This window comes from Sphaerodactylus townsendi, linkage group LG01, assembly GCF_021028975.2.
Source record: "Sphaerodactylus townsendi isolate TG3544 linkage group LG01, MPM_Stown_v2.3, whole genome shotgun sequence".
In the NCBI taxonomy this organism is placed as follows: domain Eukaryota; kingdom Metazoa; phylum Chordata; class Lepidosauria; order Squamata; family Sphaerodactylidae; genus Sphaerodactylus; species Sphaerodactylus townsendi.
This window is the reverse complement of record NC_059425.1, coordinates 109,927,797-109,942,773: the sequence shown is the minus strand read 5'-3', so window position 1 is coordinate 109,942,773 and position 14,977 is coordinate 109,927,797. Positions and strand designations below refer to the sequence as shown.

The 14,977-nt window shown below is 39.5% G+C and overlaps 1 protein-coding gene across 1 annotated transcript; it reads right to left on the bottom strand.

Moving 5' to 3' along the window:
- Positions 1–2,763: 2,763 nt before the first annotated feature.
- On the bottom strand, positions 2,764–14,128 carry LOC125429446 (ectonucleotide pyrophosphatase/phosphodiesterase family member 3-like). The gene is made up of 8 exons (XM_048490578.1): positions 13,925–14,128; positions 11,685–11,730; positions 11,426–11,580; positions 10,051–10,186; positions 8,892–8,972; positions 6,983–7,115; positions 4,939–5,095; positions 2,764–3,848 (listed from the first exon to the last, which is right to left on the bottom strand). Exons 3-8 carry the CDS (start codon positions 11,534–11,536, stop codon positions 3,681–3,683), a joined length of 786 nt encoding a protein of 261 aa, XP_048346535.1. The 5' UTR covers positions 11,537–11,580; positions 11,685–11,730; positions 13,925–14,128; the 3' UTR covers positions 2,764–3,680.
- Between the last annotated feature and the right edge of the window lie 849 nt (positions 14,129–14,977).

Genomic DNA, 14,977 nt, shown 5'->3' with positions numbered 1-14,977 from the left:
AAATGTTGGGAAACAAACAAAGGAAAAATGTTCACACCCCATTAGTGGCTTCTTTTGAATGGAATACCTTCCAACAAAGAACTTATTCTAGTTCAAAATGACCTGGGTTTCCTGTATTTTCCAGTACATTTTATTCTGCATCTGTTACTTATTCTCTTTTTGTCTCAGTAAAAAATATCAGGGGATGAATCTCACTCCCACCCCCACCCCCAGAAGTTCCCAGATTGCTTGCTTGCCAGGCCCATTTTCTGCCCTTTCCCCCCATTGCTTGCTTGCCAGGCCTGTTTTTTGCCCTTTCATCATTGTTTGCTTGCCAGGCCCATTTTTTGCCCTTTCATCATTGCTTGCTTGCCAGGCCCATTTTTTGCCCTATCCCCCCATTGGTTGCTTGCCAGGCCTGTTTTAAAGCCATTCTCAATCAATGGACCTAAAAGCTACACATGCAATATTTTTCTAATTGTCAAGATGTTGCATGATTATTATCAATGAAGGTAGTGTTGGAATAAGCAACTTCTGCATGCCTGGACACTGGGGGGTGCTGTGTATATCACTCTAACTGTGATGTTGCCTCTCTTGTTTGCCCTCCTTGTCTGGGCCAGGAGACCGCCCACTAACTTCCTTTCTTCCCCATGCTAGCCTCACTTCTGCTCTAGCCTTTGATCTGAGCGCATGGTCAATGGCAACCTGCTCAGTGGGGCCTTTCCCACTGCAGCATCCTCTCACCTCCACACACGTGATGGCGCGTTAGTTGTGCCCACTTGTCGTAGGGAAAGTAATCTCTTTAGACTAGGGTTCTTTCTATCTATCTTTTTCTTGGAACAAAGCTGTGAACTGAAGATGCTTGAATAAATGTAAGTTTTACCTTTTACATTTATGTCTTGGGAAGTTTCTATAAACTGCACTCACACACACTACTGGGCATATCCATGACTCTAAACGAAATCTAACAGGTAGCCCAATCCAGATTTCCAGGAGGCCAGGGACAGCACTTTTGTGGTGTCACCTTGCCACCTCTAGAGGACTTTCTGGTGGCACAGGAAGAGAAGAAAACTTTAAAAACCTTCTCATTGCCAGAAAGGGCTCTATATGACATAATGGACATGTCAACCAAAAGGGTAGCATAAGCTCAGAGCCTGGGCCATTGCACACTTTCCTGCCAATCTGGGGTAGAAACCAACTGAGGTGGAAACTATTATGGGAACAGCCCCACTGTTCCAGCAGCAACACGGGAGTGCTGACACAGTGCTCAGTCTGGGCATCCCAGAGGGGCATGGTGGCTGCCTATTGGCATATTTTCTTTTCTGTGGGGTAAGTTCTTCAGGGAGGGCAAATCCACCACTGCTCCCCTGAACTACCTCTATTGGACGACCCCCCCCCCCAGCATCTGGGGAAAACACTGCCTTCCACCCGATGCTGTTCGCACGGCAGCAGATGGAAGACACTGCTTTTGAAAAACCTCGCTCCCTGAGCGAGGTTCAAAAGCTGCATTTTTGCTTGGGCAGTACGAGAACAGCGCCTGCTGTGCGAACAGTGCCCCAGGGACGGTGTTTTTACCGTCCCTAGGGCGCTGTTATTGGGCTGTGCGGAAACAGCCTAAGGTTTCATTTTCCAATATACATTTGTTTTTCTCTCAAACCGAAAACAAATAATTTACCTACCTGTAACTACATATACGTGCTGGCAAGTTACAAGTGACTTATGGTAACCCCAGCAAGGGACTTTCAAGGCAAGAGAGAAGCGGAGATGGTTTGCAATTGCTTTCTACCTGGATCTATATAGTGCAAAATATACAACATGCCCAAGTGCTTATTGTTGTCTTTTACATGGTTTGACAACATTGGGATCCTCTTTGTTTTGGAACTGTGTTTTTCTACATGTACACAAAAAGGCCAGAATTAGAGTTTGGACTGTTGTTCAAAAAGATTCTAACTACTTAGTATTTACACTGCTGTATTCATAGTTAATATTTAAAAACTGTTTGAAGAAAAAATGTTTTCCAAATTTCCAGACATTGTGCACCACTGTGCTTAAGAAGGGGAGGAACCGTGTTCTTCCCAATCATTCTGCAAACATTACAAGGTATACTGTTAGAGAGCCCATCATCAACATTATCAAAAACTGATTTTCCAGTAGAATAAATTAATAGAAAGTCAAATCATGTATCATGAAACAAGCAACCAGTAATTAACCCTCTAATCCTTAGTAATTAGATTTAAGCTTAGGCAAAATACATACATTTTTTCAACAGACATGTTTCATTGTCAACATGTGTTGTCTTTATAGAACAGCATCTCTTCTGATGGCTAGAACATTTTTCCAGAAATATTTCCCACTAGGGGGCAGTAGAAACCCTACATATGGCGATAGCTGCCCATCGTCCAGAGAAATGAAAGAGGTGCTAAAAGGAAGACGGGTCCTTTTCATATGGACTCTTTAAATCCACTTTGGCTTCTAATCAATTTAAATCCACTTTGGCAAATCAATTTTGTTAAGATTTCACGCACCTAAGGTATAAAGTGCACCAACAAAAAGAAAAATCGTATCAGAACTGGTTTTGGGGAAATATTAAGGCTTTATTAACTATAGAAAGATTCACAGTGTATGAAACTGTAAAAAAAATCCATTTGCCATGAGAAGCCAAAGCATCTTAAGGTGTCTGTATGAAAATGGCTTTGATCTCTGTGAATCAGGGAGGTGTATTAGAATACAAAGTAGAAATTTTCTGCCAGCATATTTCCTTAATTTAAAAAAAGGGTCGGACTAATTGGTGTAAATCATGTTTTATCATATCTTTCAATGACCAGGAAGTTAAACAACATTATACATATCAGCTGAGGAAAGTGGTAGAATACTTAGTGCAAAGCTCAAAAGGGCTGGGTTGGTCTCCTTAACAAGACGTGCAAGGAAGCAACACATACAGTAAAGAGTGCAATATATAGGATTCAGTATTCAGTATATTAGGACCAAACTAGAAGTAACATTGAAGATCCATTATCAAATTCCCCATCTCTTTTAAAAACAGCCATGGGGGAACCTAAATCAGATTGGGACCACGGCATCAGGGAAGGAGATTTCCTCTGCACTACCTCTCCCTCTGGAGGTACCATATTACCCACAGTCTCAAGGAAAACATTTTATATCAAGAAAATGGTGAAGAATGAAAGATCTGTGCCCCATTCTTCTGTATTGGGCTTTCACATCCAATTCCATTGTTATTAGAAGAAGTTTAAAAGGTCTGGTCAGGATCTTTCAAATCGCATACAGTTTGACTCCAAAAGTACCACTATAGAATGAAAAAGAACTTAAGAACATGAATCGTGTTTTTATGCACTATTTATATTATCTCTTTTTTTATAAAATATACACACCCGCCAGTTCACTTTTAGTGAAACCATTTTTCCTCCTATTTGAGTCATTTTATGAAATGCTGGCAGATTGGCTTTAATGACCAAGTACAAAACTTTTACCAATAAGTGTGGATAATAAGGATGAGAGAAGCTACTCTCCTTTATTATGGCTGGTCAATATGTCCCTGAGATACAAACATGGCATACAAACATCTGCTCCTGGTTTGCTCAAGCACCCTCAGACAATCTTCCAGAAGGTTTAAAGCACTTGTTTCCTGAAGTAAAGTCTTTTTCTTTCTGTATAAAAATTACAACAATGTGTAAGCATTAAAATTAGTCCTTTTTTAAGCTTGGCAAATATGTTTTTAACTGCAAAATATCTGACAGAGGCTGTTTTCTTTCATGGAAAAAGCTTAGCCCTGTCAGAAGTTCTATGTCTCTGACACGGGCTGTGTGAAATCTTATTCTTTCTTCGACCCACATGGATTCAGTCTTGCCGCTCTGTTGGGACAGAAAGAACATTTTCAGAATGTGAGGAGAGCAAGATTGCTACAGAAATATTTTATTATTTATTCTCAGTACACTACAAGGAAACCAGTAATTTCCACTGAAGGAAAATGTTTCAGTGAATAAGATGAGACTGCAGTGCAATTCTATATAGTATTATTCCTGTCTAACTTGTTCATTTCAGTGAGTGTAATTGGAATAATACTATATAGAATTGCACTGCTAATGTATTTTTGGCAAAGGTTTAAAGTGTTATGTGTTTACATTATTTATTTATTTCTTATTTATCCTGCCTTTTCCCAGTCATGGAGATCAAGGAAGCATAGACAAGATGTCCAGGAGGTACCCCCATCCAAGTACTGACCCAGATTTTCTTCAAGGATCTGGACAATTTCCCATTCCACACAACATAAATCAAACATTTTCAGGACCTAAATAAAAGTATTTGGGGGAAGAGTTCTGTACAGCTCCCCCCCCCCCCCCACATGCCTTGAAAATGCTAGATTTCCTCCTCAAAATTTTTCCACACTAAGTGAACAAAGTGAACATTTTTTGTGGGGATGCGGGGATACAAACTGATTACAATTAAACAAATATCAAGTAAATTCAAATATACTGGAAGAACTTGAACTGATCACATGAGTTATTCAAGTTACCCAAGACTACTGATTTCTTTGACTTCAAAATTTTTGCCAGACTTTGCCTACACAATTTTCAAGCCTACTTTCACTGTCCAATGGGACTGCACATTTTGTGTACATTTTTACACTATGGTAAAAAAGCTGAAAACACACAACTGAATAGTACATACCGTGTTTCCCCAAATATAAGACAGTGTCTTATATTAATTTTTGCTCCCAAAGATGCACTATGTCTTATTTTCAGGGAATGTCTTATTTTTCTGTGTTCTGTTCGTCAGGCATGCTTCCAAACAAAAACTTTGCTGTCTTACTTTCGGGGGATGCCTTATATTTCGCACTTCAGCAAAACCTCTACTATGTCTTATTTTTAGGGGATGTCTTATATTCGGGAAAACAGGGTTCATACAAGTGCTTATACATGAATGAAAATGAGGATTACTCACTGTGCAACTTTCATTGTTGTCTTCTCTGTGAGGTATGATATAAGATTTGACATCGAGAGACCCTTCACATTGCAAAGGAGTCTGGGAAATATTTTTACAGCTTGTCAACATAATGAAATAGTGAGTTGGAATCAGCACTTCTGAATTATTAGTGAGTCTGAAATTTAAAAAAATTACTCTTAAAAATCTGCATTTTTGTAAACTACAAACTACAACTACAAACTACAACTACAAACTAAACATGCTACAATAGCATGAGTAGTACAATCTACTAAACTCTTTTGCACCAAAAGATCTAAGTAGAATTATAACTTCATTTATCACATGTTGGGTCATCTTTGTTTTAAAATGCTGTACTTGGGTCCTAGTGTGGCATGTGATAGATGAAGTTACAATTCTACTTAGTTCTTTTAGTGGAAAACAGTATATCAGTTTAACCAAAACTGTTGATGTAGTACAATTGGCTTCAATTCAGCAAGAAGTTCTTGGCACGGGCTCTATTAAAATGAATTAATTAATTAATCAATCAATCAGTCTCAGTGGAACTGATACTCCTGTGTTCTCAGGGGTAAGATCTACTATAATGAATTCATTCAGTTCAATGAAGCTAGCACAGGAAAACTTCCTGGTGGATTTAGGCATATGCAGGTATACTACAGTTGATGCCCACAGATTTCAAGAACAATGAAAACACTGAACAATGAAAGCTCTAAAGTAAGAAATAGTTATTTTACAAATCTATAAAGTGACAATGAGCAATTGTGCTTGTACCCCAGTGAAACATTAAAGCACGTTGACACTGAAAACCAGTCTGATCCCATTTATTTCAGAGGGCTACGAACATACTTTTTAACTTCAGTGATTTAGCAGATCGGGCTGCTTTGACACCAAGTGATTTTCTGCGCTAGCCTGACTGCTGATGTGATTTGGGGTAAACTACCTTTGCAATGGAGATTCCAGACAGTGCAGAGGAATCTGTTTTCTCCCCTTTGTAGTGGTGGGTTTCTGTGCATTGAAACTCCCTCCCCACTGTGCTCTCAGGTGACTCTCATGATTCTCCATCACCGTAATTTACTTTATTTTTAACTTTGAGTGCATAGAAAATACATTAAGATTATGGTTAACCAAGTTAAAACTGAACAATTATAATGATGAGTAGCTGTGAAGATGTCTGTTAGAAAGTCATTGCCCCCTCTGAACTTTAAATTGACATTAAGCTCCTTGATATTAGGGGTTAAAAAGATCAACTTTGTAATGTGTAGAAGTAAAATATTGTGTTCAACTGAGCCAGAATTCATACAGAAGAAACAGAATGTACTCCCTCAAGTTATGCATCTCCCTTCATTTTAGTAGTCCCTCCAACCGTCACCATTACAATTATAAAGGATGTGTAGCAGCAGGGACCATATGAACTGTCAGCAGACATGCTTCTATGCAAGAATAACAGGAGAGGACCACACCTGTTTAAAATAGCCCTCTTGCATTGTAGCAGTTTGTTGGCCATTATGAGAACTACTCTGGGACAGAAAAACTTAAGATGAGATTCATAGCACTGTGGACCAAAAGCTGAACTTGTACAATCATGTATCTCTGGGGGGTGGGGGGGGGTGTTACTATGGTTTTCACTTGTTTCTTAGATAATTCATCTATGTTTTATTTACATTACTATCTTAATGTGCTCACAAACAGGTGGGCTACAACAATAGGAAATGAAATTCAAGAATTGTTGAAGGCTTTCACGGCTGAATTCAACTGGGTTTTCTGGGCTGTGTGACCGTGGTCTGGTGGATCTTGTTCCTAACGTTTCGCCTGCATTTGTGGCTGGCATCTTCTGAAGGTCTGAAGATGCCAGCCACAGATGCAGGCGAAACGTTAGGAACAAGATCCACCAGACCACGGCCACACAGCCTGGACAACCCACCAGAACCAGAAGTTCAAGAATTTTGCTAATTCATAAAATTAATTCATAACTAACAACTCATTCATAAAATATACTGTTGTTCATTTTTATTACTTTTAAATTTTAAACCTACCATGTACCCACCTTTTAACTTCCTTGGGCTTATCAAACAAGCCATTGTAGTCATAATCAAACACAGGACCAGTGATTACATTTAGACCATTTCTGGCTGTAGCATATGTTGGTAGAAGAACTGCACTGAAATAGTTCCAGATCACTAGATACACAAGGATGAATGTGTGTGATTGATGGTTACAAGACAAAGCCTACCACATTCCTGAGTAACAGTACATAGGCCTGAATTTTCCACATTAAATTCTCAGGTTGCATTACAATTGTTTATCAGTAGAATCACTTTGTGTGAAATGACTCCATTTCGGGAGCAAAATTTCAAAGTGCACCATTTTGCACAACTGCCTTGGCACACTGTGTGTCATTTTCCTACAAGGCTAAGGCTAGAAAATATCTGTTATTACACACTGAAGTCCTTGGAGTCTTCAAGGCTATATATAATGCAAACTAGGGGACATCCTTAACTGCTGTAGGCCTGACCTTGCATGTTCAGAAGCTTCAATTGTGCTTGGAGTTCGGTGACATAATCATCATCACCCCTTTAGATCACTTCACATTCAAATTAAATGGTCAATAACTTTATTGAATTATACTTCACCTTTCTCAGCAATGGGAACCCTAAGTGGCTTATTACGCCTATACCATTTTTAAAAATTTAACCTCACAATAACCCTGTAAGTAAGGTTAGGCTGACAGTGTGTGACTAGCCCTACAAGTTTCCATGGCAGAATTGGGAGCTAAACCTGGATTTTCCAGATCCTAGTCTATAACACCATACTAGTTATTGTATTTTAAATTCCCCCTCCCCCCAAAAAAGTAAATATTTAATAATTTGGATAAAAAGAAACATTGGCTTGAGTTCTATGGGCTGTCTCCAACTCTACTGGTGTAGAGAAGGGTGGATTTCTGCTGATTCTCTCTTCCACTGTAGATGCAACTTTTCCCCTTATGATGTTCATTAAGGTACCTTGAAATCCAGGAACAGAATTTGGGGGGAGGGAGCCACAGATGGAAGCTAGGAATCTCTCTCTCTCTCTCTCTCTCTCTCTCTCTCCCTCCCTCCTTCCCTCCCTCCCTCCTCCCCCCCCGATAGATCTTGTACTATCCAAGCCAATGCAGTTCCATTATACTACTAAAATGAAAAGTCACAGTGATTTTAAAATAATTTGCAAATATTTACAGACTCAAGTAAGTGGCTCCTACCAGTTTGTGTGACTGACTATGACACAGCGTGTCACAGATCCTGTCATGCCCCCACAGAGGCTTTTGTTATTTCCCCATTAAGCTTCAGTTTCCCCATAGTTAGCATGGGTTTAGTTCATTGAAATGTCTTCTAAGGGAGGGAATTTTAGTTAGCCCCTGTCCCTTTAAGACATTTTCCCAAGAGGCAGTCTTCCTTCTTTACCCAGCAATCCCCTGTTTTAACTCTAGCCAGTCAGACAGAGTGAGATGCCGAGGGTAGCTGGAGACTGCAATATTTGTGACGTATGTGGTGGTCCATAGTAGTCTCTGGTGATATACAGAGCACAAGTTAAGGTTAGCAGCAATTAGAACCAGACAAAGACTGAAAGAACTAAAAAGAAGCAAGGCACAGTGGACTTTCTTGAAAACAATGAAGAGAAGACACAAATCTTCAAATCTGCTCAAGACAAGCAAGTACTTTGACAGACCCAAGGGAGGAGTTAGGGTCTTAATTCTCCTGTAATAAACCAACTGTTTAAATTGTTGAATCTGGCTTGTGTCTCCCCCACTCTGTCCTAGCCAAATACAGGGCACCAAAAACAGATTCACTTGGGGGGCAGAACAGATCCCATGGTGCAATTATGCTTAACCACAATGCCCAGGCAAACCCACACAAAGTCACCTTGGATACTGTTAATAACATTAGCCTAGTTGTAGAAAATTTACAAGTAACAATTACCTTGAAATGCACGATACATGGGAACAACATTACTTGTGAAAAATTCTTCATTGCTCCCACTTCTTTCATCCTTTATTAAATCTAAAAAAATTAATTTAAGTTGTTACAAGATTGGTCTCTCTTGCAGAAATTTCCAAAAGCAGTTTGTGACTTGTCCATGGAAAGTGTGCTATTTTAAAGAAAGAAAGCAAAAAAAGTCCCTGCTAAGTGTGGCTGAACTCTTGAGCACATCTAATGTAGCTCTTTGGACTCCAGACACTGGGGCTATATAGGGGCTATAATCCAAATCAAATTTAAACATGCTTAAATCACTAATTTCAATAGATTTAGTGCATTTAATTCTACTGTGCTGTGGCCTCTTATCCAAAAGAAAAGCCCACTGAATGCAAAGTGTTTTATTTTCCAATTTATGGTAAAGAATTAAATTTTACTTCAGTGGGAATTTAAATGAGCTTTACTAGACGCTGGTTGACATCCTACTAATCCAATACCAAATTCTATGAGCACACAGAAGTCTCAGGTGTGCAAGGGAACTTCAGTGTTGAAGGCAACTCTATATAAGCAACAAGAATGCTACTGAAAGGCGACTTTTGTGTTTAGGAAAACTGTACAAAAAGTCTCTTGATTTTAAATTTCAAAATGCATGCATGACACCACTTAGTGTGAATAGCATAAGCACATAAAAATGACCATTTCCCCATAATAGATATGGAAACATTTCCTGATTTCTCTTGTATGTACAGCATTCATACATGACATCTTGGTTCATGTATCTTACAATTTAATCTGACACTGATAGGGATCTCATTATATTTATCTACTTTTTTGATTTCATAATTTATTTTTATATTCTTGTATTAGATGAAGTGATAAGTTTATGCTACAATAAATTTGTTAGTCAATACAATGCCACAAGACTCTCTGTAGCTTTATTTTAAAGGAGTTTTTTTCTCAATAATGTTTTTTCTAAATATGAACTAGGCTTTCCATAGGCACTCATATTACCTCCCACATTTAATGATGATGTAAGGCACAAATTATTCATGCATTCTGAAAGCATAGCCAACTTCATAGACTAGTACAAACTCTGATACACACTTTGTTAGCAATGTCTGTTCATGAGTAACTCTGTTTCAAAATGCAAAAGAAATGGAATTACTTGGTGGGAAAAGAAATCCATGGTTTAGCTGTGGATGGGCTTTGTAAAATGAACAACTCTGGCTGGGACTTAAAGGAATACGATTATCAATCTGGAGACAGCTGGAGACGGCTTCTGTAGAGGCATTCCGATTATCCTAGGCAACAAAACAGATTATCAATAGTTGCAGGAGTACAATGTATACATTATGTAATATGCGAGATACAGATTAACAACAGTCCCCTCTCCCTTGATTCTTGTAGAACACTAGCACTGGGCTACTATTTTATGAAAATGAAGTCCAGGAAGTGTATTTCATCTTTAGTATTTTTAACGTTGTCAGCCATATCAAACATATGTTATAAAATGGCACTCAAAAATAATTTAATAAACAAATATTTGGCTCATGTAAAGTGGATTCTGAACAGGCCAAATATAATGTCTGCAGCTGTTATAAAAACCGGTTTGGCGGGAGAACTTTGCACAGGTCCCGTTCCCAAAATGAGTTTGGCCCGTTTCATTCCCCTTCACATGGGAGTTTAGAAAATGGTAAACGAGCAATTCTTTTGCACAAACCCAGGTTGGAAGTGCTCCCATACTAACACAGTCAGCAGGAGAAGCTTTATTTCCCTCCCTTCCACCCACTGACTTTAGGTTCCATTCTGTTCCCTATGTCAGAGTACAAAATCAGCATGGCAGGTCACCCAGCACAGATTCTCTGAGTGCCCAACAGTGTACAAAGTCCCCCAAGCATTTTCTACATCTAGGCTAATTAGCTGAAAATATACCCAGTAAAGCACTTTTCAATCCTTTCTATATTCAGAACAAAGATTTGTCCTTGCCTTTAATGCATCCTACAGTTCTCCCCTCCAAAATAGTTATCTCCCTCATCTTGTATCAAAATATATTCCCAGCATTTCCACTTCCATCCTGTCTTCCAACTTTCATCAGCCTAAAATAGTCCTCCGGTTCTTACTTGCTATCTTTTATACTTGGAATTTCAGACCACTATACCAACATGGTATCAGGTTCCTTCAAATCCGGCTTATAATTCATTGAGATCATGAAATATTTTCTTTTACTCTTACATCCTCATCCCCAACTGAAATGAAACCTTTGTACAATTTCTAACCACTCTCTCCATTCTCCTTCTGTCATCTTCCTCTTTCCTGACCCACACTGTAGATTCCACAAGGCAAAGAACTGTCTTTTGCATTTGCTACTTAGTAAGGTTCTCTATACAGAGATTCTAGTTTAAAGAGAGACTACCATTAGACTGACCAGGTTCCATGAGTAGCTCTTTCCATGCAAATGCTCAAAGGCTTCAAGAGGCATTCTTTTTCAATCCTAAAACATTATTTTAAGAGTGTATTGTGCCCTTTACTAAAATACTCACATGCTTGTTAACAGTATATGCACTCCACAAAGGCATCTTGATATCCTTGCTATATCCATTTACATAGTGGTTGTTGTGAAGAAGGCAATAATTAAGGTTCTTTTGCAGCATTCTGGGCCTCCCAAAAGGCAAATTGTATTGTTCTATCACCTTTTCTAGTGTGGAAAAGATAAAAAGAATTATACCTCCAAAATGCAGTCTTTTTTCTGATGAGGTCTTTGGCTGTTTTTCCACCCCCCAAAGCAATCAAAATGTTTACCCTGTAAAGCGGTGACATTTATCTGTGGTTGACTCTGTGGTAAGCCCTAGAAATGAAAGGGGGGAAAAGGTGAGGACAAATCATTTTGTATAGCAACAGTGGTAATCTAGGGATATGGAATGAAATGTCAGCTATTTGCAGATCAGATTGAACTGCATTTCTCCTTTGCATTTGAACCAGGTGAAGCAGTGAATGTTCTGAACAGTTCTTGAAGTTAGTAATGGGCTCATTGAAAGGTCATACATTGTCAGTATGTAGTCAATCAGTTCAAGATAGTCTTACTTCTCTACACGTCAGACTATACTTCCCCATAGGAATCATGTGTGTAGTCTGTGTACAATAATAGAGCTGATGTTCAGTTAAAGTGCTTTTCACAAGGCTGATCGGCAGTTAAAGTGCTCTTCACAAGGTTAAGCCATTGTGTCAGCTGCTCATAGACAGACATGATCTCCCTATTGTTATTCATACTATGACTGACCACAGGTTTGATGGCTTTAATATGGGACACACTTTAGGGAACACATTTCCCAATTTTAAAAGGACTTTACAGGTTCTCTCTTTCCAAGAACTATTCAAAGAACTGACATTGACTTATTTGATATTCTAATTGTGAAATTGATCAAATCTGAAGATTGGATCTGTATATGGACAAGACAGATCTTTCTTCAAATCTGTACTATGCCGCATATTTGCAAAAAAACCTAAACAAAACAAAACCTAAATCTAAAAATAAAGAAATTTAATTCTGCCTGCTCTCTCAATGATAAATAAAGCGTCCATTACCTCAGTGGCTGTTGCCAGGTCACAACAGTATTCTAACCTTGGTTGTTTGAGTACAAGGCATGGGGGAAGGAGCAGGCCCCTTTCCAAGCCTATTTTAGATTTTAGGGGAGACTTAGTCCAATAGGATTTCAAAATCCAAAAACTATGATCACAGTTCCAGTTTTTATGACCCACACAGAATCACAAAGTGTCCCAAAGTCAAATGGAATCCTGACACAGGGCAAAACTACAATTAAAAATCTTTCCTTTATACGCAATGAACCTACCTGACCAATCAAATATATAGTAAATAATGTAACTTAACCATCAGATATCTTGCTATAGGTAATTTAATTAATCAGGTGAGGTTGCCAGTTAGACCAAATGTTCTACAGCTGCATCAGGTCCAATTAAGCAAGCACATTCTTCCACCCATAGGTTCAGGCACTAACAAGATGGAATGTACCCTCCCAGGTTCTTGTGGCCTTGTCAGGCCTTGAAATTAGTATGCCTAATGGTCAGACCAGCACCTGAACATAAGAACAAGCCAGCTGGATCAGACCAGAGTCCATCTAGTCCAGCTCTCTGCTACTCGCAGTGGCCCACCAGGTGCCCTTGGGATCTCACATGCAGGGTGTGAAAGCAATGGCCTTCTGCGGCTGTTGCTCCTGAGCACCTGATCTGTTAAGGCATTTGCAATCTCAGATCAAGGAGGATCAAGATTGGTAGCCATAGATCGACTTGTCCTCCATAAATCTGTCCAACCCTTTTTAAAGTTATCCAGGTTAGTGGCCATCACTACCTCCTGTGGCAGCATATTCCAAACACCAATCACATGTTGCATGAAAAAATGTTTCCTTTTATTAGTCCTAATTCTTCCCCCCAGCATTTTCAATGTATGCCCCCTGGTTCTAGTATTGTGAGAAAGAGAGAAAAATTTCTCTCTGTCAACATTTTCTACCCCATGCATAATTTTATAGACTTCAATCATATCCCCCCTCAGACGTCTCCTCTCCAAACTAAAGAGTCCCAAACGCTGCAGCCTCTCTTCATAAGGAAGGTGCTCCAATCATGGGTTCCCTCCCAAACTTCCCTCCAAACCTGGGTTCCCTCCCATCTCCCTTATCTGACTCTTTGAAGTTCTAAGAAGCTTGACCTAAGTTCCCTGTGGGAAAAAACTTGCATATTTTTTAGGCCTCAGCATGAACCAGTTTTTGAATTTAGCACGAGACCATATACTTGCCATTTATCAATGGATAGATTAGATAACTTATAGTCATACATGCAATACATGTAGTAATGATGGGGCAGTTCTGAAGGTATGACCTTATTCTCATTCCAGGGCAATGGGAACTTCTCATTGACATTAACTGAATCTGAAGTAATATTGACACTGATCTCAAAGTGCAAAAGGATATATAATTTCAGTCAGGAGTACCAGGAAACAGGTAAGCATTTCTAATAATGTATATACATACCAACAAATCACATGAGCATCCAAGATCACCTGTAGAAGTCCTCCGCCTTGTGAAAGGGCATGAAGAAGGGTGACTTGCTTCCTCAGGAAACTTTGGGATATAAACTGGTTTCTTTAAAAGATGATTGAGACTTCCATGAGTACCATTGTTAGGGGCTGGTGTCAAGTCAAGTAGATCTGTAACAATTGACAAAAAATTAATGGCTTCAATCCTGTAAACCACCAGTAGTCTGGGATCTTTCCGGTCAATCCCTCCCTCCTAGAGACATTTCTGATCCTAACAAACTTTATTCCAGGGCTGAAGGACTTCTGTGTACTAATAGCTACACAAGAAAAGGCAAAAAAGTGACACAGTGTGAAAAAAAATATTTTGCTTGACTTCAGAAGCTTAGTTGCTATGGGAACTTCCTGGCAGTGCAGATCCCCTGACGACTCAGTGGGAACATAAGAACATAAGAACAAGCCAGCTGGATCAGACCAAAGTCCATCTAGTCCAGCTCTCTGCTACTCGCAGTGGCCCACCAGGTGCCTTGGGGAGCTCACATGTAGGATGTGAACGCAATGGCCTTCTGCGGCTGTTGCTCCCGATCACCTGGTCTGTTAAGGCATTTGCAATCTCAGATCAAGGAGGATCAAGATTGGTAGCCATAAATCGACTTCTCCTCCATAAATCTGCCCAAGCCCCTTTTAAAGCTATCCAGGTTAGTGGCCATCACCACCTCCTGTGGCAGCATATTCCAAACACCGATCACACGTTGTGTGAAGAAGTGTTTCCTTTTATTAGTCCTAATTCTTCCCCCCAGCATTTTCAATGAATGCCCCCTGGTTCTAGTATTGTGAGAAAGAGAGAAAAATTTCTCTCTGTCAACATTTTCTACCCCATGCATAATTTTATAGACTTCAATCATATCCCCCCTTAGCCGCATCCTCTCCAAACTAAAGAGTCCCAAACGCTGCAGCCTCTCCTCATAGGGAAGGTGCTCCAGTCCCTCAATCATCCTTGTTGCCCTTCTCTGCACTTTTTCTATCTCCTCAATATCCTTTTTGAGATGCG